Source organism: Astatotilapia calliptera, chromosome 8 (assembly GCF_900246225.1).
Source record: "Astatotilapia calliptera chromosome 8, fAstCal1.2, whole genome shotgun sequence".
NCBI classification, from domain to species: Eukaryota; Metazoa; Chordata; class Actinopteri; order Cichliformes; family Cichlidae; genus Astatotilapia; species Astatotilapia calliptera.
In genome coordinates this window covers 2,775,141-2,796,268 of record NC_039309.1, presented here as the reverse complement: position 1 = coordinate 2,796,268, position 21,128 = coordinate 2,775,141, and the positions used below count along the sequence as shown (strand labels likewise).

The following is a 21,128-nucleotide window of genomic DNA, read 5'->3' as shown; positions in this document are numbered from 1 at the left end:
ACTGCTGTTTGGGACACAGACGAGAGAAAGTACTCAAATCTGGTACTGGGGCCCGTTCTTCGTACCTCGCTAAGTAAGTTAGCCGGATTTGACTGTTGACGATTTCGCGTGATCCTGGATCGTTCGGTTCTTCGAAGCCCATCCGGGACTTGCTGTCATAGCAACAGAGCCGTAAGCGTAAACCTGCTCCCGAGCAGGTTTACTTTATGTAAACAGGATTAGATCGCGGCCACTCAGGTATTTCCGCTTCATGTATACGAAAGCAACAGCGATATTTTACCACTGTTGTACCATAAATAAATAACATCAATGTAACTAAAGATAATGCAGCACTTGATCCTTTTATTGATGTCACACAGATACATACAGGTCATTTCCTAAAAAAGGGAAATGTACTATTAACATTCTATTACATGTATGTGATTATTACAGATGTAATTCAGATTTCAGAGTAGTAATTGCAATTTACTTCGTGTAATCAAGATGAGAGACCACGGCTATAAAAGCGAAGGTGGATTTGGGAAGTCTGTTGCAGCCATGTCCTGTCCGTTTACGCGAGCCACCCATTGCGGAAGGTGCAAGATTGATAAGGAGAGTCCTCAGAATCCAGCGTATATTGCGGGACAGACAGGATCCTTTAGCTCAGCGCGACAGTGTGCTCATAGAGAGATATCGATATTCCCGTGAGGGTATTATTTACTTAACCAACTTGTTGACGAGGGGGTGCAGGACCACCACCTGTCTTTTTTTGCGCTGCCCCTTTTCTTGGTTGCTGTTATAAACAAACAAACAGATTATTTCAGGGTCTCTGTCCAAGAGACGAAAAGCAATATAAGTGATCAATATTACCATTCTGTAGAATATTCTTATATTTCACTTTTACTTGTTCCCATGTTCTAGTGGGTCCTGTTGTGGCTCTAATGTGAAAGGGGATATAATATAACATAATGTAATATAATATAATGTAATATAATATTGGATAATATAGTGTGATATGATAAATCTACCCTACCACCTACTGGTGTTGGCCAGAGGGGCCGATGGCGCGATATGGCAGCCTGGCTTCTGTCAGTCTGCCCCAGGGCAGCTGTGACAGCTACCAGTGTGTGAATGTGAGAGTGACTGAATAGTGGAATTGTAAAACGCTTTGGGTGCCTTGAAGAGCGCTATATAGATCCACTCCATTATTATTGTTATTATTAAATTACTTACGAGTTTAATTTGTCAGCAACTTTCTGCCAGCCCTCTCTCCTTGCTTTTGCAGCCTTTGCAGTGTTCCCTTGCGTTTTAATTAGACTCTGAAACTCCTAAAATCCCTCACTCAAGAGTTCTGGCTCTGCTGCCGAAGAATACCGAGCGCGCTCCTTCGACATTTTCGCCGACCAATCAAAGGGTTGCCGATCAATGTTTCTACTATCGATGCGTAGCCCCTGTTGGGCCACCCAGTGATCTCACATTACTTCATCCAGCTATACTAATCGTCAACAACAGGTGTGTTCGGGGAACCGGAATAGCGAGCTCAGAGTTAGCGCGATGATTTGATCTTGGATGTGTCATTTGATCTTGGATGTAGTAAGCGACGTACGAAGAACGGGCCCCAGGTCTCTGACATCTGTAACCTTTGGATGCTCGTCTTGCTAAAGAGTTGTCTATGGCCCAAATTTCTGCAAACTCCACAGACTTCACACAAATCAACAAATCTCCAGTCGCTATATTTCCTGAAGATGGAGGCACAGACTAAGCTCTTGGAAATGACTGGCTCTAGGTGGCCTGCACAGGACTTGGGCCTATTTTCAGCCAATGCACAAGGCAATGAAACAAATGGGCGCTTTAGGCAACAGTTCTGCTGCCAGAGGTTCTGGGGTTCTTAGGGCAGCATATGTTGAGCTGTGCTTGCTTTAGTGAACTCCTAAATGTCCAAAGTTTAAGTGAGCCTAACATCGAGACTACAGTTCAGACTCCTTGCTAGAGTGCGTCTGTCTCTTCTCCATGGCTCCTTTTACTTCAAGGCCATGATAGGAACATGCCACCAGATTTGTCAGTGCGAGATTACTCAGTGAGACACATTGGAAAGCCAAAGAAGCTGTCTTTCGGGGTTTCCGTAGTGTAGTGGTTATCACGTTCGCCTCACATGCGAAAGGTCCCCGGTCCGAAACCGGGTGGAAACATGGGTCTTTTCCTTCTTTGGTCACAAGGGAATTGATGTTCACTCTTTAGACAACTCTGCTTGTCCAGCATTTTCTCTGTTTTACTTGCATCCCTATTGAGAATTAAGTCTCTTGGTTTTGTCTTCTGTAGGTTGTGTGCTAGCCAAACAAAGGACATCAAAGAGCTTGTCAGGAAGAAGATCGGGGCCTTCAGAGGTGGCAACAGGATTAGAAGTGGGAAGAGTGCAAGAGGAAAAGTTGACTTGAGTCAAGGTGGATAATGAAAGATACAGCAGGAAGCTGAAGTGGAAAGTGCAGCAGAAGAGCATGAGCGAGGTTTGGTGCAGCATGAAGATGAGGTTTCACTGAGATGATGAGATCAGCCAACACAAGAGGAGTGGAATTGACTGGGCCACTAACTTGCTCTTTAACTTTCTAGACCAGGGTTGGGCAATCTCAGTACACAAGGGCCCTGCAGGTTTTAGATCTCACCTTGGGTCAACACACCTGAATCACATGATTAGTTCGTTATCAGGCCTCTGGAGAACTTCAGGACATTTTGAGGAGCTTATTTAGCCATTTAAGTCAGCTGTTTTGGTTCGAGAACACATCTAAAACCTGCAGGGTCACCGACCCTCGTGGACTGAGATTGCCCACTCCTGGGGCCCGTTCTTCGTACGTCGCTTACTACATCCAAGATCAAATGACACATCCGAGATCAAATCATCGCGCTACCCGTGAGCTCGCTAAGCCGGTTCTCCGAACACACCTGTTGTTGACGATTAGTATAGCTGGATGAAGTAATGTGAGATCACTGGGTGGCCCAACAGGGGCTACGCATCGAGAGTAGAAACATTGATCGGCAACCCTCTGATTGGTCGGCGAAAATGTCGAAGGAGCGCGCTCGGTATTTTTCAGCAGCAGAGCAAGAACTCTTGAGTGAGGGATTTCAGGAGTTTCAGATTTTAATTAAAATGCAAGGGAACACTGCAAAGGCTGCAAAAGCAAGGAGAGAGGGCTGGCAGAAAGTTGCTGACAAATTAAACTCGTAAGTAATTTAATGATGACAATAATAATGGAGTGGATTGATGTAGCGCTTTTCAAGGCACCCAAAGCGCATGACAATGCCACTATTCAGTCACTCTCACATTCACACACTGGTGGAGGCAGCTACGGTTGTAGCCACAGCTGCCCTGGGGCAGACTGACAGAAGCCAGGCTGCCATATCGCGCCATCGGCCCCTCTGGACAACACCAGTAGGCGGTAGGGTAGATTTATCATATCACACTATATTATCCAATATTATATTACATTATATTATAATATGTTATATTATATCCCCTTTCACATTAGAGCCACAACAGGACCCACTAGAACATGGGAACAAGTAAAAGTGAAATATAAGAATATTCTATAGAATGGTAATATTTATCACTTATATTGCTTTTAGTCTCTTGGAAAGAGATCCTGAAATAATCTGTTTGTTTATAACAGCAACCAAGAAAAGGGCAGAGCAAAAAAAGACAGGTGGTGGTCCTGCACCCCCTCGTCAACAAGTTGGTTAAGTAAATAATACCCTCACGGGAATATCGATATCTCTCTATGAGCACACTGTCGCGCTGAGCTAAAGGATCCTGTCTGTCCCGCAATATACGCTGAATTCTGAAAACTCTCCTTATCAATCTTGCACCTTCCGCAATGGGCTGCTCGCGTTTACGGACAGGACATGGCTGCGACAGGCTTCCCAAATCCACCTTCGCTTTTATAGCCGTGGTCTCTCATCTTGATTACACGAAGTGATTTCCAATTACTACTCTGAAATATGAATTACATCTGTAATAATCACATACATGTAATAGAATGTTAATAGTACATTTCCCTTTTTTAGGAAATGACCTGTATGTATCTGTGTGAAATCAATAAAAGGATCAAGTGCTGCATTATCTTTAGTTACATTGATGTTATTTGTTTATGGTGAAACAGTGGTGGAATATCGCTGTTGCTTTCGTATAAATGAAGCGGACATACCTGCGTGGCCGCAATCTAATCCTGTTTACATAAAGTAAACCTGCTCCCGAGCAGGTTTACGCTTACGGCTCTGTTGCTATGACAGCAAGTCCCGGATGAGCTTCGGGGAACCGAACGATCCAAGATCACGCGAAATCGTCAACAATCTAATCCAGCTAACTTACTTAGCGAGGTACGAAGAACGGGCCCCTGGTCTAAACTCTGATGCTAGCGTGTGTTAATGTACCTGTGGAGCAAAGTGCTAGAAAGCCAAATGAGGTTCCACTGAGAATTGAACTCAGATCGCTGGATTCAGAGTCCAGAGTGCTAACCATTAGAATGTATTACGACCTTAACCTGAAAATTGAATTTACTCTTTTAGAGAATATTAAATAGTAAAAGCCATGTTAACATGGCTTAATCTCACCAACACAAGTCTTACCTTTCCAAAGGTTGATGCAGAAGTAAAGTTTCTTTAATGAAGTTAAGTATTTCTTGTGAAGTTTTCAAGCCGTTAGAGAGAGTCAAGTTCTGTCATTTCATTCTTACCCATAGCTGTTTTTTTTCTAAACAGACACTGATCCCACAAGAGGAGGAATTTAACTGCAAACGCTCTCAGACGTATCAGTCCTGCTTTTCCCGGATCAGTGTTCATAGTTTAGTCTGTGGTGTCAATCCTTAAGCCTCTTTTATCAATATAATCATTCCTGTGCACTTTTCAGGGTCCAGGTCATTACAACCTTTTTATCATCAATCAAATAAAAATGACACATCATCTGGATTAATAGAAAGAAAGAAAAACCCAAAGAAAACTATTAAAAATATTTTATTTATCATGCACAGACTGCTGGACAATAGAGGGCACTAAAACACTGTGCTCCCTGAGCCACACCAAAGTTTGAAGTGTCAATGTGGTAAACCAAATCTGGTTTAGTGTGGGGAAATTCCTGACAAGTTGCAGCAATCAAATTGAAATTCACAGGGAACAAATTTAAAAACTAACAGACAGAAAAAATGACACTGTTACAAAATACGAACACAACAGCCTCATAATGACAGATTTAACCTTCTAAGACCTGAACTCTTCCATGGCATGCTTTTTTGATTTCTCTTTGATATTTGGGCTGATTGGGACCCGATGAATGTAAAAACAGAGGATTACCAGATTATGTTTTTTACCTGATTTTTGTTTCTTAGAAAAATAAGAGCCACATATGAGGATATTCATTTTTAGAGCAAAATTGAGTATAAATACAAAATGTGATGTCCACATATGTGGACGCCAGGTCCTAGGAGGTGAAAGAAAAAAAGCTATATACGTTAATGTGAAAACATATTCCTGATGTTGGACTAAGATGATACAGATGATTACTATTTGCAATTATCAGAGGGACAAAAGCTATGGATTGTTTAATATACATTTTCCATCTTGTGATCAGATTACTGTACAGTACAATCTCTGTTGTCTCTTCACATTTTCTTGTCTCGATGCATGCTCAGTCATCCAGGTATGTAAATCTCAAAAGGTTGATTGTGATCATCTGGACAAAACTTTTCATCACTCATCCAAGTGACTTCTTCAGTATTTTGGGATTCACAGTGGTGCTAGTTTCGGTCATTGTGCAAATGCACTGTTTATAAGGTTGGGGAAACCTGCAGCCAGCTGAGACTGGAGAAGTCACTTGGATGAGTGACGAAATGTTGCTCCCACTGAAAACGCTACGTCCAGATGAATAGAATCAACTTTTGGGGATTTGCATTTCCCTCTTAGGATAAATCCTTTCCCACTAACCCCACAACATGAAAGTAATTATTCTCCTGTGTGTGCTCTCATGTGCCTCTTTAAATCCCCTAATTGTAAAAATCTTTTATTACAAATGTCACAGCCAAATGGTTTGTCTCCTGTGTGAATTATCATATGCCTGTTAAGATTTTTGTTATAATTAAACCGTTTACCACAAAGATCACAAGCATACGGGCTCAGCCCTGTGTGGATGCTCCTGTGTCTCTTCAGAACACCTTGTTGTGAAAACCTTTTACTACAAAATTCACAGCTGAATGGTTTCTCTCCTGTGTGGATTCTTTTGTGTGTCTTCAGATTGCCCACTCGATTAAATCTTTTACCACAAATGTCGCAACCAAATGGCTTCTCACCCGTGTGAACACTCAGATGTGTCTTGAAATGAATCCTCTGAGTAAATCTTTTACCACAAACATTACAATCGAAAGGCTTCTCTCCCGTATGGACACTTCTGTGTCTCTTCAGATCCCCCAGTTGTAAAAATCTTTTACTACACACACCACAACTAAAAGGTTTTTCGCCTGTGTGGATTCTCATGTGCCTATCCAGACTATACTGCTGTCTAAATCTAGTTTCACAAATGCTACAAGTAAACGGTTTTTCCCCTGTGTGGACTCTCATGTGAGTCTTAAGATTTGCATTTTGATTGAATCTTTGTCCACAAACACTGCAGCCAAATGGTTTCTCTCCACCGTGGACTTTTGTCTGCAATTCAACACTTTCCTTCACTCTATTAACCAAATGGCTGGAAGTTTTTTTTCCTGAATGATGTGTTGAATAATGTCTCTGAAGATACCCTTTGTACTGAAAGCGTTTACCACACTCAGAGCAGCTGAGCGGTTGTTTGGCAGAGATATGTCCCACATTATCACTCTTTACACCTGAGTCATGTTTCATGCTCTCCTTCCAATCACTACTTTCACTTTCAGGTCCAGACAAAGGCTCTTGCCAATCATCATCATCCTCATCAACAGTGACTTCATTCTCGAAATAGTCTGAAGCTTTTCCATCAGTATTTGGTTGTAAAAGACTGTTTAGATATGAAGTATTGGTAGGTTCTGGTCCTCCACAGAGCTCTCCACCAGGTTCTCCTTTTATCTGCTTGTGTGAGCAGCTGGCTGGAGTCGGTGTGTCTTTGTTATCTTCAGCTGGTTCTTGGTGAAGCTCTAAGACTTGAGGTTTCTCTTCCTCATCTTCAGTCTTCAAAGTAACAGCACCCAGACCATTAAGCTGCTCTCCTTCCTGACCAGTCCATAGTTCCTCCTGCTCCTCCTTTATGTGGATGTGGCCTATGTCCTGCTGGTCCAGACTGGGGATCGAGGGAACCTCTTCTTTAACTGGCAACATCTGCTGGACATCTGCAGAAAACACACATTACAGGTGCATCACAGGAAGCTGGGAGATATGCATTTTTAGTTCGAGAATTCTAGTTCTAAGTCAGGGATGTCAAACTTACGGCCAATGGACCACATCCAGCCCACGATACAATTATATCTGGCCCGCAAGATAATTTCATATGTCAATTATTAATTTTCTTTATCGTGTGAAAAAAACATTTAAATGCAGAAGTTCTTTATTGACAGAAAGCTGAGTGTCACAGGTCTGGGCTACTTAGGATAAAAGTGGGCTGTATGTGGCCCCTGATATAAAATACGTTTGACATCCCTGTTCTACGGTATTACACATCAAGACATAACAAAAACAAAAAATCATCTGCTCTCTACAAGGTTCTAAAATCATTTAAGCACAGCCGTCTAACATATGACACAATGTCATTATTTACTGAACAAAAACTAAGCCAAACTGCAGAAGCAGTGTGTTTAAGCTGTGTGTGGAAAAACTAGCTACATCCTATATGATTCAACAGCTTGTAGAAACAATGTTAGCACAAAAACAGTAAAGTACAGTGGTCCCTCGTTTATCGCCGTAGTTACGTTCTAAAAAATAACCCGTGATATGTGAAATCTGCGAAGTAGCCAACTTTCTTTTTTACAATTAGTATAGATCTTTTAAGGCTGTAAAACCCCTCACTACACGCTTTATACACTTTTCTCAGGCAGGCATGAACATGTTCACACTTTTCTCTCTTGTTTAAACACTCTCAAAGTTCAAACCTTCGTAGAAAAATAAGTCCAGTATTATAGAATGAAACCAAAGGCAGCCGCGGGTGCCTTTGACGGTGAAAAACATTTTGTCTACATTGTTGTGTTTTTGATCGAAGACTTTGACAAGCCGAATGCATTCTGTACGGTACAGGAGACACGGTACGAGATTGATTGACAATGGTCTAGAGCCAATCAGGACGCAGAACACAATGCGCTGTACACATTTAGTAATGATCAGTTACTACCGACTGCATTACTGCATTTTGTGCAATTTCCTTACACTATTTTTCTAGTATATCTAATTCACATTTTCTTTCTGAGCCTAGTGCTGTGAATTTCCCCAGAGTAGCATTAATAAAATCTTTATTTATCTATAACTATGCATTCTCTTCAGTGAGAAGTGGTCGAGAACATAAACCAAAGCACATCGTCTCACACACTGTGTTAGTGCACTAAGTAAAGAAATTACTCACACTGGACTCACACAGCTAATCCTGGCTCATAAATTTCAGTTTCATGGACCATAAAGCCAAGCTCCAAGTGTTTCTGGAGCTTTACCTTCTTTACTAACTTCAGATTTTATCCTCTTGTCCATGAACCTCTGAAGTGGTTACCAAATACCTGAATACAGCATCATTACACACTAATTGTTGTGTTTTATAATTTAGTTTCTGCTGTTTGATCAAGAGAATGAGTTACATGTTAATGAAACAAATGAAGGTCACCCACCTGCCTGTGCTTCTGCCAAACCTGATGTAGCTGATGCAGATACAAGGGGACACAACCTGAGACCTTTGGGGTCGTCCGGTTGGAGGATCTTTAATCGAGACATTGAAACTCCACTTGTGATTTTCAGGTGCAAGCTGCAATGACACAAATGAGCCACCCGAACATTTACTCATTCATTCTCAGGCAGTAGAGGGGCTCAATTACCAATCAGAAGTTCGATGGATATATCCATGACTCCTCCGGTCTGTGCACCAAACTATTAACTCTGTGTTATTCTTGGTGCATCTGTCAAAGTGCAAATGTTAGATTAAACTGAGATGATCTGGCAAGAGTTGCAAAACGTTATGAATTCACTGTATCACTGTTACTGCCAATACCTTAGAGCAGCTCTGGGTCCTTTGACAGGTTAACTTTTAAAAATTAAATTCTAGTCCAGGTAGCAGGTCTATATTTTTGTGTAAAAGCCCTCTTGTGCTGGCCGTATCCATGACCGTGTGGCTGCTGACTCTACTGGGAATAAAGTACCTATCCAGCAGAAAACAAGTGAGTCCTCTTCAGCTATGTCCCGGTGGAGGAGGTGACCCCAACGTGTATTTCTTTTCCTCCTTCATGTTTTTGCTCGTTTGGCGGCGATAGCTGACGCCCGGTTTTATTTATTGTGCTAAATTAGAAATGTTACCGTCTCAGTGTCTCAAAACCTCGTTATACCATAAAAACGATTCTAATTATTATTCGGCACCGCAGGCTTCCCTGGTGAGAGGATGAAAACTCGTCTGGAAGCTCCGCACAGTCTCAGGACGGACAGCTTCCTGCCCGTCAGTCCAACATTTTTTTTGTTCCCCTTTACAACACGGTATAATAGAAGGTTCCTAGAGCCGTTTTTTTCCTGACGCAAAAAGATTCCTGAGGAATGAACGAAGAAATAATTGTTAAAGTTTAAAAAGTAAAATTAACCTCCAGTTCCGATTCATGCAAAACAGTCTTTGTGGCGAAAGAAATCCTAAGAAGTCATTTTAGTTTGAGGACAACATACAGCCAGATCAGGTTCACTGTTTTTCATTTATTTTCTGTTTTGTGTCTTATCTACTTTAAATATAAGCTGAACAAAATATATTAAATAAATAGTTAACTGATGAATAGTTTTCCAATTTCAGGCTGTTTGACATCATTACAAAGAAATGTTACGTCAGTATCTTTGGCTGGCCATCGGGCAACTGTGTTTGTCTCTTGCTTTAACTCTTTATCATTATTTGAACCCTCATGCAAAAAGCCATTTCAGAATCACAAACATTTAATTTGTTGGGTTATGACCGATGGTCCCTTCAAGTGTATAATATTTAAATATTGCACCTGGAGCTAATATGAATAGTTTTATTTATTATTGTACAAATAAAACATAATTTGACATTTTTATTGCAGTTTAATCTTGAAGCCAGTAAAAAATTTTAAAAAAGCAATGTATGACTCCACCCATGAAACTCAGATTATATTGAGTGTACATCTCATCAAATGTGACCTTTACCGAATTCACTTTCATAATGAAAAGTTTTTATCTTTGCTAATCAAACGGCATTGTGGATGGATGACTGAATTTTCCTTAGGAAAATTCCTAAGCAAGTGAAGTAATCTTTGTCTGCACAGCAGTCATCAAAACAGGGTGAAATTCTCTAAATACTAAAGAGTAGTGCTTCCTTTATTACCTCCTTTATCTTTATAAACTGGACCATCCTTTATGCTTCATCATCTGAAACATATATCATGGGAGACAAGTGCCAATCTTTTAAAACTATATATTTATGTTTTGTACTGTGGAAAAAATATGTTCTAATTATGAAATATGCTTCAGTTACATCCATGTCCTTCACAGTATGATATAATTAACCTTTGACCTTGAGGAAACATTAGTTCTCTAACTTTGGTCTCAGGTTGAGGCAGGTGAGCAAAGGTCCTAACGCACCTCATGAAGAAACAGACACTGGCAACTAAAACATCAACTGTAGCAGTAAGTAAACCTGTAACACTGTCAGACCAGAACTGGTTTAATGGTCCAAGTTCATAACTGATCAGGACAAATACGAACAGTTGAGAACATTTTATTATTTTGTGAACATTCAAACTTCCTCCAAAAGTTGCAATTTAAAAGACAATCATGTAGCTAAAAATTAAACTGAGTCTTTTCTTCTTCATTTAATTTTCAATGACAGAAAGACGATCTGCTTCCAGAACCTCCAATAACGACAGGTGGTCAGTTTTCTGAAAACCACTGAAAGAAGATTATACTTAAGCATTTCCAAACTGGTTCCCTCGGCAGAATTAGTGTAATATTGCATATTTAAGACTAGTTCCAAATAATGTCATGAAATTATATGATGTGATTAACACTAGAACCATAGTGGGGAGGAGGCAGATTGAACTGGTACCTGCTTCACCATGCCTACACCATTTTTAAAATACCAAAGGATCAAAATAAACCCCATTTGGTGGCTCTAGTGGTAAGTGTGAGAGTGTTTTCGAACTCATGATGAAAGCAAATTTGGACACAATAACAACTTAAGATTAAAAAAAAGAAAAATAATTTAGATGCAAGTTATGTGCTAACATAAAAATTCATCATTACTGACATTAATGACTTTCTATAGCACACTGAATCTCCTCTTGTGCAAATCTTTTACTGCAAGCACTACCATTTGAGTGCTTTTGGTTCTTGGTGTGCTTTAAAATTTGTATTTTGGTTAAACTCTCATCCACATAAACCAAACAGCTTGAAGCCCTTTCACCTACATGACTTGTCATCTTGAGTTGAGCAAACTCGAAAGCAGGAAAAGGATTTTTTTGGGCAGTGTTACATCCCAGATTCAGGAGCCCTGATCTCCTGCTAACCATTTTCTTCGGTTTCAGGTTCAGAATCTGACAATGGTTCCTGCCAGTCACCAACATCATCATCATCTTCATATTTATCATCAATACTGACAGTTCCAGCATTATGTGGCTGTAAATGACTTTTGAGATCTGTGTTTTTGCCTGGTTCTGGTCCCCCACAGTCCTCCCCATCTGTTTTCTGTTCAGCTGGGACACTGGGTGAAGGCTTTGTGTCAATATTGTCTTGATGAAGCTGTGAGAACTTGGATTTCTCCTCCTCCTCATCTTCACTCGTAACAGGAACGGCAGTAAATGGGTACATGGTGATTTTAACCTCCTCCATCAAATATAACTTCTTGTCTTCGCAACCAGCCAGAAGTTCCTTCTGCTCCTCCTTTACATGGAGGGGCTCTGGATCCTGGTCCTCTTGGATACAGGGAGTCTCTTCTGTGTGCCCGACATCTGCAGGAAAAACAACCAAACAACAACCAAATATTGACTAATTCAAGAAGTTTGGAAATAACTGGTAAAATCATAATTCAATTCTGATTTTATCACCCTGTGAAAACAAGTTTCAATATGCATATTTTAATGTACACTTCTATTCAGTTTATATTATATTATTTATATAGTGTCAAACAGTCACCTTAAGGCACATCATACTGTAAGGTAAAGACCCGGCAATGACAGAGAAAATGCCAACAATCAGACAACCTCCTATGAGCAAGAACTTACCATCAGTGAGAAGGAAAAACTCCCTTTTAACAGGAAGAAACTTCTGGCAGAACCAGGCTCAGGGAGGGGCGGCCATCTGCCGCAACTGGTTGGGTCAAAATGTTTTTCAGAATGCTGCTTAGGCCCAGTCTTTCAGAAAATAATAGCTGACACACCCTTCAGCACATCCATCTACTGTTCTATTAAGCCTCATGAGAAATGATCTCTGTGGAAGGGAACCTGTCAAGAAGCTATTGTTAATGAAGGGAAACAGGGAGAGGCTGAGGTATCAACATTTACACAAGAACTGGACTGAAAATTAGTGGCAACAGGTCTGATGGACGGAATTCGAATTTGATCAAATCATCAGCAGAAAATACAGAGGCGGTCAGGAGAGAGGTACAATGGTGAGAGTCTATAGCCATCTGTAAAACACGGTGAAGCTTCTGTCTATGGTTTGGAGCTGCATTACAGCCATTACCCAGACCTCAACACCACTGGAGCGCTGTGGGATCATCCCAGCAGAACAGAGCAAAAGCCAGAAACATGCAAAGAAGCTTTGACTGTTCTTTGCCTGAAGAACTATTCCTGAAGACTACTTAAAGAAATTACAGAAAGCTGCCTCAGAGAGTTCAAGCTGTGTTAAAGAATAAAGATGGTCACGCCAAGTACTGACTTTCAAGCCTGTAAGAATTGTTCAAACTCTGGTTTTGTCTCATATTTTCATGTATGTTCGCAGATATTTCAATAAGCCCCTGCACACATGTTCAATTTTTCTAGCAAAGTATAAAGAAATTGACTTCTGCACAGTACTGGACATGAAATACATTTCTTTTTTTCCCTAAGAAATCTAGCTTCCCACATCTAACACAATTTAATATGATGGTATTTGCATGTTTCATATTTTAGTATGTATATCAAGGAATAAATATTTACAATTACAATTTAAATGTGACCTCAAAATTCAGAATTTACTCAGTGGCTACCTATGCTCCACGACATGAGTAAAAGCGTTTTTTAAAGCACTTTGTCAACCAGTGGCATCATGTCCATGTAGCAGGTCTTGGCAGTGCAAATGTTATGCAGTTCTCTCAGAAGCCTGACTGCAATATGCAAAAGTTTAAAAATTCGTGAAATGTAAGAATTTTGGAACGGTTCCTCAATTCTCATCTCCAGTTAGAGCTAATATTGGAAAAAATCCATATGACACCCAAACATACTGGAGACAGTGCTATTACAAAGTGATTTAATATACTTGATGTACAGTAAAAATTGTTTACACAAATGTGTGTCACTTACCTACACTTCTTTTCATCTGCACCATTTCAGACGTGGCTGGTACCAGTTTTGGGGACTTTGAACCCACGGCGGTGGCTTCCACCAGGCGAACGCTCTTTTCTCCAGTGTGGACGCTCATGTGCCTCTTCAAAATCCCAGATTGTGTAAACCTTTTACTGCAAACATTACAACCGAATGGTTTCTCTCCTGTGTGGACTCTCATGTGTGCTGTAAGATTTCTCTTACACTTAAATGTTTTATTACACTTATCACAAACAAACGGCCTCTCTCCTGTGTGGATGCTTGCATGTCTCTTTAAAATAGTTTGCTCTAAAAATCGTTTACCACAAACGTCACAGCTATATGGTTTCTCTCCTGTGTGGATTCTGATGTGCGTCCTAAGATTTCTATTACAATTAAAGCTTTTGCCGCAAACATCACAAATGAATGGTTTTTCTCCGGTGTGGACTCTCATGTGTCTCTTAAAATGGTTCCTTTGCCTAAATTTTTTACCACAGACAATACAGCTGAAAGGTTTCAAACCAGTGTGGACGGCCTTGTGCCGGTTAAGATCGCCGAGCTGTGCAAACCGTTTACTACAATCACTGCAACCAAAGGGTTTCTCTCCTGTATGGATTCGCATGTGTCTATCGATGGTATACTGATGTCGAAAGCTTTTTCCGCAAACGTTACAACTAAATGGTTTTTCTCCGGTGTGGATTCTCATGTGTGCCTTCAGATTTCTTTTACTGGTACATTTTTGTCCACAGAGATCACAGTTCAGTGGGTTCGCTTCTCTTTGATTTCTGGCCTGTGATGCAGTTTTTTGCTTTCCTCTAAAACACGCACTATTAACCAAACAGTTCGAAGCCTTTTTTGCTGAACGGCGTGCCACATGCCTCTGAAGAGACTGCTTGTAAACAAACTGTTTATCACACTCAGAGCAGGTAAATTTCTTTTTGGCGGTTTTACGGTCCACATTACCTTTTACTACTGACTCAAGTGATTTCTTCTTCTTTAAACCCTTCTCATTGTTTTCAGTCCCACATCCACAATCTGACAAAGGCACCTGCCATTCGTCACCATCAATACTGACATCGGTCTCATAGGATTCTAAAACAATTCCATCAGTTTTTGGTTGTAAATTAATATTTAAATCCAGGTTCTTGTCTGCTTCTGGTAATCCACAGTTATCAGTTTCTGTTTTTATCTGTTTTGCTGAGCTACTGGTTGGAGGCTCTCCCTCTGTGTTGTTTTCAGATAATCTCTGATGAAGTTCTGAGGACTGTGACTTCTCTTCATCGTCTTCAGTTTTCACAGGAACAGCTGTGATTAGGACCTTGGTGATGTCAGCCTCTTCCTGCCCATCCAGCAGTTCCTCCTGTTCCTCTTTAATACAGAGGATGTCTGGATCCTGTTGGTCATGACTAGGGCTGCAGGAAACCTCTCCTTCAACCTGCAAGACCTGGACATCTGCAAGATGTCCAGGTCTTGCCGCTGTAGCTGAAACACACACACAATTATGGAAACATATGACACAAATCCTATTAAAGTTTTTAATATTACACAAATGATTTTGGAATCTAATACAAATTTTAAAATGAAAAAAAAAAAACAACAACACAGAAAACCAAGTGTTTTCCACTGAAAACAATTGGCATTGTTACATATTAAATATCCATCCATCCATCCATTCGCTTCCGCATATCCTTTTCAGGGTCGCGGGGGGCGCTGGAGCCTATCCCAGCTGTCATAGGGCGAGAGGCGGGGTACACCCTGGACAGGTCGCCAGTCTGTCGCAGGGCTAACACACAGGGACAGACAACCATTCACACTCACATTCACTCGCACATTCACACCTAGTGACAATTTAGATTAATCAATTAACCTATCCCCACAAGCACATATTAAATATTTGTTGTATATTATAGACAGACTGATGTATGTCACTTACCTAGATCTCTTGTGTCTTGTGTCTGAACCAGTTGTGATGTGGGCCATGCAGATATGGCACCAGCCAATCGGAGATCTCTGGTTTGATCTGGCTGAAGACTCTTATTTCCTGTGTGGACGCTCATGTGTCTCTTTAAAATTCCTGGCTGTGAAAAGCTTTTTTTACAAACATCACAGCCGAACGGTCTCTCTCCTGTGTGGACTCTCATGTGTGTCTTCAGATTTCTCTTACAGTTAAATCTCTTACAACAAACATCACAACCAAATGGTTTCTCTCCTGTATGGACTCTCATATGTCTCTTGAAATGAATCCTCTGTCTAAATTTCTTATTGCAAATGCTACAGCTGAACGGTTTCTCTCCTGTGTGCACATTCTGGTGTCTCTTCAGAGACCCTGGATGGGAAAATCGTTTATTACAAACATCACAGCCAAACGGTTGCTCTCCTGTGTGGACTCTCATGTGTCGGTTTAGATTATACTGATTTCTAAAACTTTGTTCACAAATCTTACAACTAAATGGTTTCTCTCCTGTGTGAACTCTAATGTGCGTCTTAAGATTTGAGTCTCTCTTAAATTTCTGTCCACAGAAATCACAGCTGAATGGTTTCTCTTCTGTGTTTTCTGTCATCTGTGAATCTACAGTGTCACTGTCTTCAGGTCCAGAATTGGACAAAGCCTCCTGCCAACCATCATCAATGCAAACTTCAGTCTCATAAGAGTCTAAAGGCTTTCCATCAGTACTTGGATGTAGATGACTGTAAACATCTGGGTACCTGGTTGATTCTGGTCCTCCAACAGTTTCTGTTTTTATCTGTTTGGCTGAGCTGCTGTTTCGAGGCTCTGCCTCTATGCTGGCTTCAGCTGGTCCCTGATGAAGTTGTGAGAACAGAGGTTTCTCTTCATCACCCTCACTCATCACAGCAGTGATTGGGACCTTGGTAATTTCAGTGTCCCCTAACCCATTTAGCTGCTCTGCCTCCTGAGTCATCAAGAGCTCCTCCTGTTACTTCTTTATGTGAAGGAGGTCTGAGTCCTGCTGGTCCAGATTAGGGATGCTGGGAACTTCATTTTCAATCTGCAACATCTGCTGAACATCTGCAGGAAGCATTAAAACACATCTGTACATTATGCTCAACTGTCACTTTGCGTAGTTGCAAAGAGCCATACCAAATTTGTAATTTCTTTAGTATTTTTTTTAAATGTAATTTGAAATTGATTTGTGATTTTGGAGGACATTGGGGAATGACTTTGATATCCATAAAACAGACACCGACACTGTGCTGGTTAGAGCTCGGCCGATGGAGTATTTATAACACCAATACAAATATTTGGCAACTTAAAAAAAAATCAGATGTTTTATTTTCTTCAGACACATGATATCAAAACAGCTTTTCCTAACACTTATTATGCGTAGTTATTCATCTACTCTGTTCAGATCAGCTGGTTGCTGTGTTTTTGGTGTTCCAAACATGTGCATTGCAAACAGGGAAGATGCTTTTACTTTACTTTATTTATATAGCACATTTAATAACAATAAAATGTTGGACAAAGTGCTGTACAAAGATTAAAAAATAATTAATTAATTAATTTAAAAAAAATGCAGACTGCCCTCTGGTGGACTGTCTGTGCAACAGCAACACTTATAAAGTGTTTGAACTGTGTTCCTCCTGTCTCTTCTTTACTTGTTCAACTTTCAAGGATCATTTGATTTATCAGCCATTGTCAGTCTGATTGGCTGGCAAATAGCTAATATCAGCTGATATTATCAGGCCATTGATAAGTTTTAGTAGTAATCAGGCAGTCTCACTTTGTGATTTACATTTAAAATAAGAGTTTTAACAACTCAAAAAATTCTGATGAATAATGAAAAGCTTTTCAAAAAAAGAATAAACAAATCTACTGTATAAAATGATTAGTGAAAAGTATACATTATTAATTATCACTTCACTCTTTAATAATGCTTAATTAACACTTAACTAAGTGTTAATCAGTCATGTTATTATGGTGTCACTCACCCAGATCTCTCCTGACTTTTGCCGACTCAGACCTGAAGCGTGTGTGGTCATCAGGATGAAGGCTCTTTATTCGAGGCATCCCCACTGCAGAGCCCCTCACAGCTGGCTGAAATTATGATTGCACAAATCTCAATAATAAGTCGGTTACTCAATGCAATTACTTATGCAATAATACTAAGTGCAATAATCCTTTCTGTCATCGTTGTATTTTTACTCAGTTGTATATAGTATTTGTATTTGTATTCTATTTTTATCTTATTGTATATTTATTTTATTCTACTGTATATAGTATTTTATTTTATTCTATTCTGTACAGTTGTGTACTGTATTTATTCTTATTGTATTCTAATTTTTGCCTCATAACTTTTGCACTGTCCACTTCCTGCTGTGACAAAACAAATTTCCCACGTGTGGGACTAATAAAGGCTATCTTATCTTATCTTATCTTATCTTATCTTATCTTATCTTATCTTAATATAACCACTAAGAAACCTATGTGTACATGTAGATAAATTGTCACTTGGACAAGAAACAGTGATCGTAAAAAAAATTACACGATTTTTTTTAAGTGCCAATCCTGTATATATGGAAAAATTTTATGTGCAAAAACAAACAGCTGTTTGCTTTTAAGTGTTAAAAGTGTCAAGTAAGATTTATTAAATACATGCAATAAAACACAGACAAGCTCATTCATTTTTATTTTTCTGTGAAACCTCAAAAGAAATAGTTTCACTTTAAAGTTGCCTACAATGTGTTTACGTTCCCTTTTTTAATCTTTTGAAAAGAACCCAATGTGAAAAATGTTTTGAAATAGGACAGTTCACAAGTTTCTTAAGTTGAGTGGAAAATGGTAGAAACAGAACCATTCTCATGCTGAATGGCATGAAGTTAATGAAACTGAATAATTCGTGCAGAGATGTTTGTCACTAGTCTAATAATGGATACCTTTACAAGTCTTAAACATCATAAATCAGGTACTTTTTACACGTGAGATCAAATCTGTCTGTGTGCAGCTCATGAACTAAAATCAGTTCAGCTGAGACTGAAGAAGTCACTTGGATGAGTGACGAAACGTTTCTCAAACAAAACGCTACGTCCAGATGAACAGAATCAACTTTTGGAGATGCTCTCTGCAGAGTTTTCAAATACTAATGAGCAATAAGAATAAATAGAAAGATTTTCAGCAGGACTTTTGTGTAACTTGCTTATCATTTTCACATTTAGCACAAAACATTGATGCCAGATGACCCAGCGTGCAGCCTCAGATCCTCAGGGCCAGCCCTCCTATCGGGTCCAAAATCTAAAGGTGACCTCGACTTTGAAAGAACCTGCTGAGCAGATAAGGCTCACAGAATCAGTAATCTCCTTTAAATTACGTCTGTAATTCTCACCCAAAGCACTTTGTAAAGTTAATTTCTAGTGTTTCTGCGTATGGTACATGGCCTGCATTTGTATAGCGCTTTACTAGTCCCTAAGGACCCCAAAGCGCTTCACACTACATTCAGTCATTCACCCATTCACACACTGGTGATGGCAGCTACATTGTAGCCACAGCTGCCCTGGGGCGCACTGACAGAGGCAGACACTGGCGCCACCGGGCCCTCTGACCACCACCAGTAGGCAAACGTGGGGTTAGCATCTTGCCCAAGGATATTTGGCAGCCAGGAGGCAGCCTGGGATCAAACCACCGACCTTCTGATTAGTGGCTGACCTGCTCTGCCACTTGAGCTACAGCCACCCCGTATATAAAGTGTGAGGTTACTGGCTTGTGATTTGCATTCATATGGTGCATATGAATGCAATGGCAGCATTTCTGTGATTAAACCTTTAATTTTCACTCTTCAATAAACAGCCGGTTATCTGTGCAAAAGGACAGAGTGAAATAAAACGCCCTGAACTGCCCTAATATCCTCTAAGACTTTGTTTCGGCTCAAACACAGGACCGAGTTTAAGCCTGGGTCCAGATCATGTGTTAGTCATAAAACACACCAACTGTGTTTGGAGTCCCTTAAGAACAAATAACGAGGATAAATTCCAAAAAAAAAAACTTTTTCTTGTGCCAAAAAGTGATCGAATGGCAAAAACTGATTTCCAAAGTTTCTGTATGCTTTCTTTAAGTGTAACATCTTCACGTATATTGGTAAATAGACTTCGGTGAATATGGTTTACAAAGCGGTTATATGTTAAAAAAAAAACAACTGATTTTCAAGTATCTTTATAACTCGGGGTTATTGTACTTACATTATAACCAATCCGGTACTCTTTTGTCAACTTGAAATATGTTTACAGAACTATTGTTATATTTGTTGTCATTTCTGCTGTCCTCTTGGTCAAATGACGTTTTTTGACATTTTAATGTCAATGAGACTTTTTTTAACTGGATAAATAAAGGATATACCAGAAATCATCTTTTTACAGACGATCATTTTTAGGCACAACACCGGTCCATACAGGTAAAATCGGGACGCCTGTTTGCTGTCAGATATTCGCAGGAAGGGTCATTTACCTGTACAGGAGGAGGAAACAGGCAGCATCAGCCCGCCCGTCTTCCGCGGGGTCCTCCCGGGCGAGTTTCATTTCTGATCTCCGTGTTTTCGCTCCTTTACTTTACGATCCTCCTTTCCTCTGATTGTAACTTCTCAAACCTCTAAAACACAAGATACGTGACACGGAAATGAGGAGAAATCCCTCTACAAGCGAAACACAACACACGGCTAGTCTGTCCGACCTTTGTTTTGTTCCCCTCCGACACAGTGCACCTAGTAGACGGTTCCTACCCCCGTCATCACCCGCAGTAATTTACTGAATAGTAATGCATTCAGCTGACATTCAGCTGTTGTTATTAGTCAATCAGATATTTTCCCCAGAAATCCTAAAATGTATTTAAATATAGTAAATAGAAAATAAAAAAATCAATGCCTGCTCTTTTTTTCTTCGACTTTCTTTGATAATTTTCTTATAATTTTGAACAGTTTTTATGCATTATGCTTCAATGTGGTCAAATACTGAAAATAATATTCATATTTTTTTAAGAAAGAAAAGAAAAGAAAAGAAAAGAACAACACGTATGTCTCCCTATATAGGCCACTTCATTAGGTACACCTTGTTAGTACTGGGTTGGGCAAACTTGATGGAAACATTTTTATAATTTTGAGTGCAGTGCTCAATATCATGTTCACCAGTCAGAGTTTTTCAAACCTTGTGACATGGTGTATGTCATGTCGGGAGCAGCCATCAGAAGATAGGAACCCTGTGGTCATGAGGTGATGGACATGCTCAGTAACAACACTCAGGTAGGTGACATTTGACTCCCAGCTGTTACTAAGAAGCCAAACAACCACCTTCAAGATCCCTTAAACTGCTTTTCTTTATTCTGTTGCTCAGGTTCATCTGCAGCGGGTCATTTTGACCATGTCTACATGCCTAAATGCAGTGAGTTGCTGCTTTATGACTGGTTAATTAAATATTTGCTTTAATGAGCAGCAGAACAGGTGAACCTAACAAAGTGGCCGGTCAGTT

General features: G+C 40.0%; 2 protein-coding genes and 1 non-coding gene across 6 annotated transcripts; 1 reads left to right on the top strand and 2 right to left on the bottom strand.

Annotated features, from left to right (window-relative positions):
- The first annotated feature begins 2,095 nt into the window (after nucleotides 1-2,095).
- trnav-cac (transfer RNA valine (anticodon CAC)) lies at nucleotides 2,096-2,168 on the top strand. Its single transcript has one exon. It is a non-coding gene; the product is annotated as a tRNA-Val (tRNA).
- A 3,692-nt stretch (nucleotides 2,169-5,860) lies between these two features.
- LOC113027991 (gastrula zinc finger protein XlCGF57.1-like) lies at nucleotides 5,861-9,829 on the bottom strand. Of its 4 annotated transcripts, none has more exons than XM_026177888.1 (3): nucleotides 9,167-9,829; nucleotides 8,790-8,923; nucleotides 5,861-7,313 (listed from the first exon to the last, which is right to left on the bottom strand). In XM_026177888.1, exons 2-3 carry the CDS (start codon nucleotides 8,890-8,892, stop codon nucleotides 5,965-5,967), a joined length of 1,452 nt encoding a protein of 483 aa, XP_026033673.1. In that variant the 5' UTR covers nucleotides 8,893-8,923; nucleotides 9,167-9,829; the 3' UTR covers nucleotides 5,861-5,964. The 4 variants fall into 4 exon arrangements, with proteins under 4 accessions (XP_026033673.1, XP_026033672.1, XP_026033674.1 ...); XM_026177887.1 differs by having other exon boundaries at nucleotides 8,790-9,074; nucleotides 9,167-9,828; XM_026177889.1 differs by having other exon boundaries at nucleotides 9,315-9,828.
- A 1,037-nt stretch (nucleotides 9,830-10,866) lies between these two features.
- LOC113027978 (zinc finger protein 271-like) lies at nucleotides 10,867-20,328 on the bottom strand. The gene is made up of 5 exons (XM_026177855.1): nucleotides 20,116-20,328; nucleotides 17,610-17,715; nucleotides 15,595-16,689; nucleotides 13,662-15,143; nucleotides 10,867-12,110 (listed from the first exon to the last, which is right to left on the bottom strand). The coding sequence occupies exons 3-5, from the start codon at nucleotides 16,580-16,582 to the stop codon at nucleotides 11,665-11,667; spliced, it is 2,916 nt and encodes a 971-aa protein (XP_026033640.1). The 5' UTR covers nucleotides 16,583-16,689; nucleotides 17,610-17,715; nucleotides 20,116-20,328; the 3' UTR covers nucleotides 10,867-11,664.
- Between the last annotated feature and the right edge of the window lie 800 nt (nucleotides 20,329-21,128).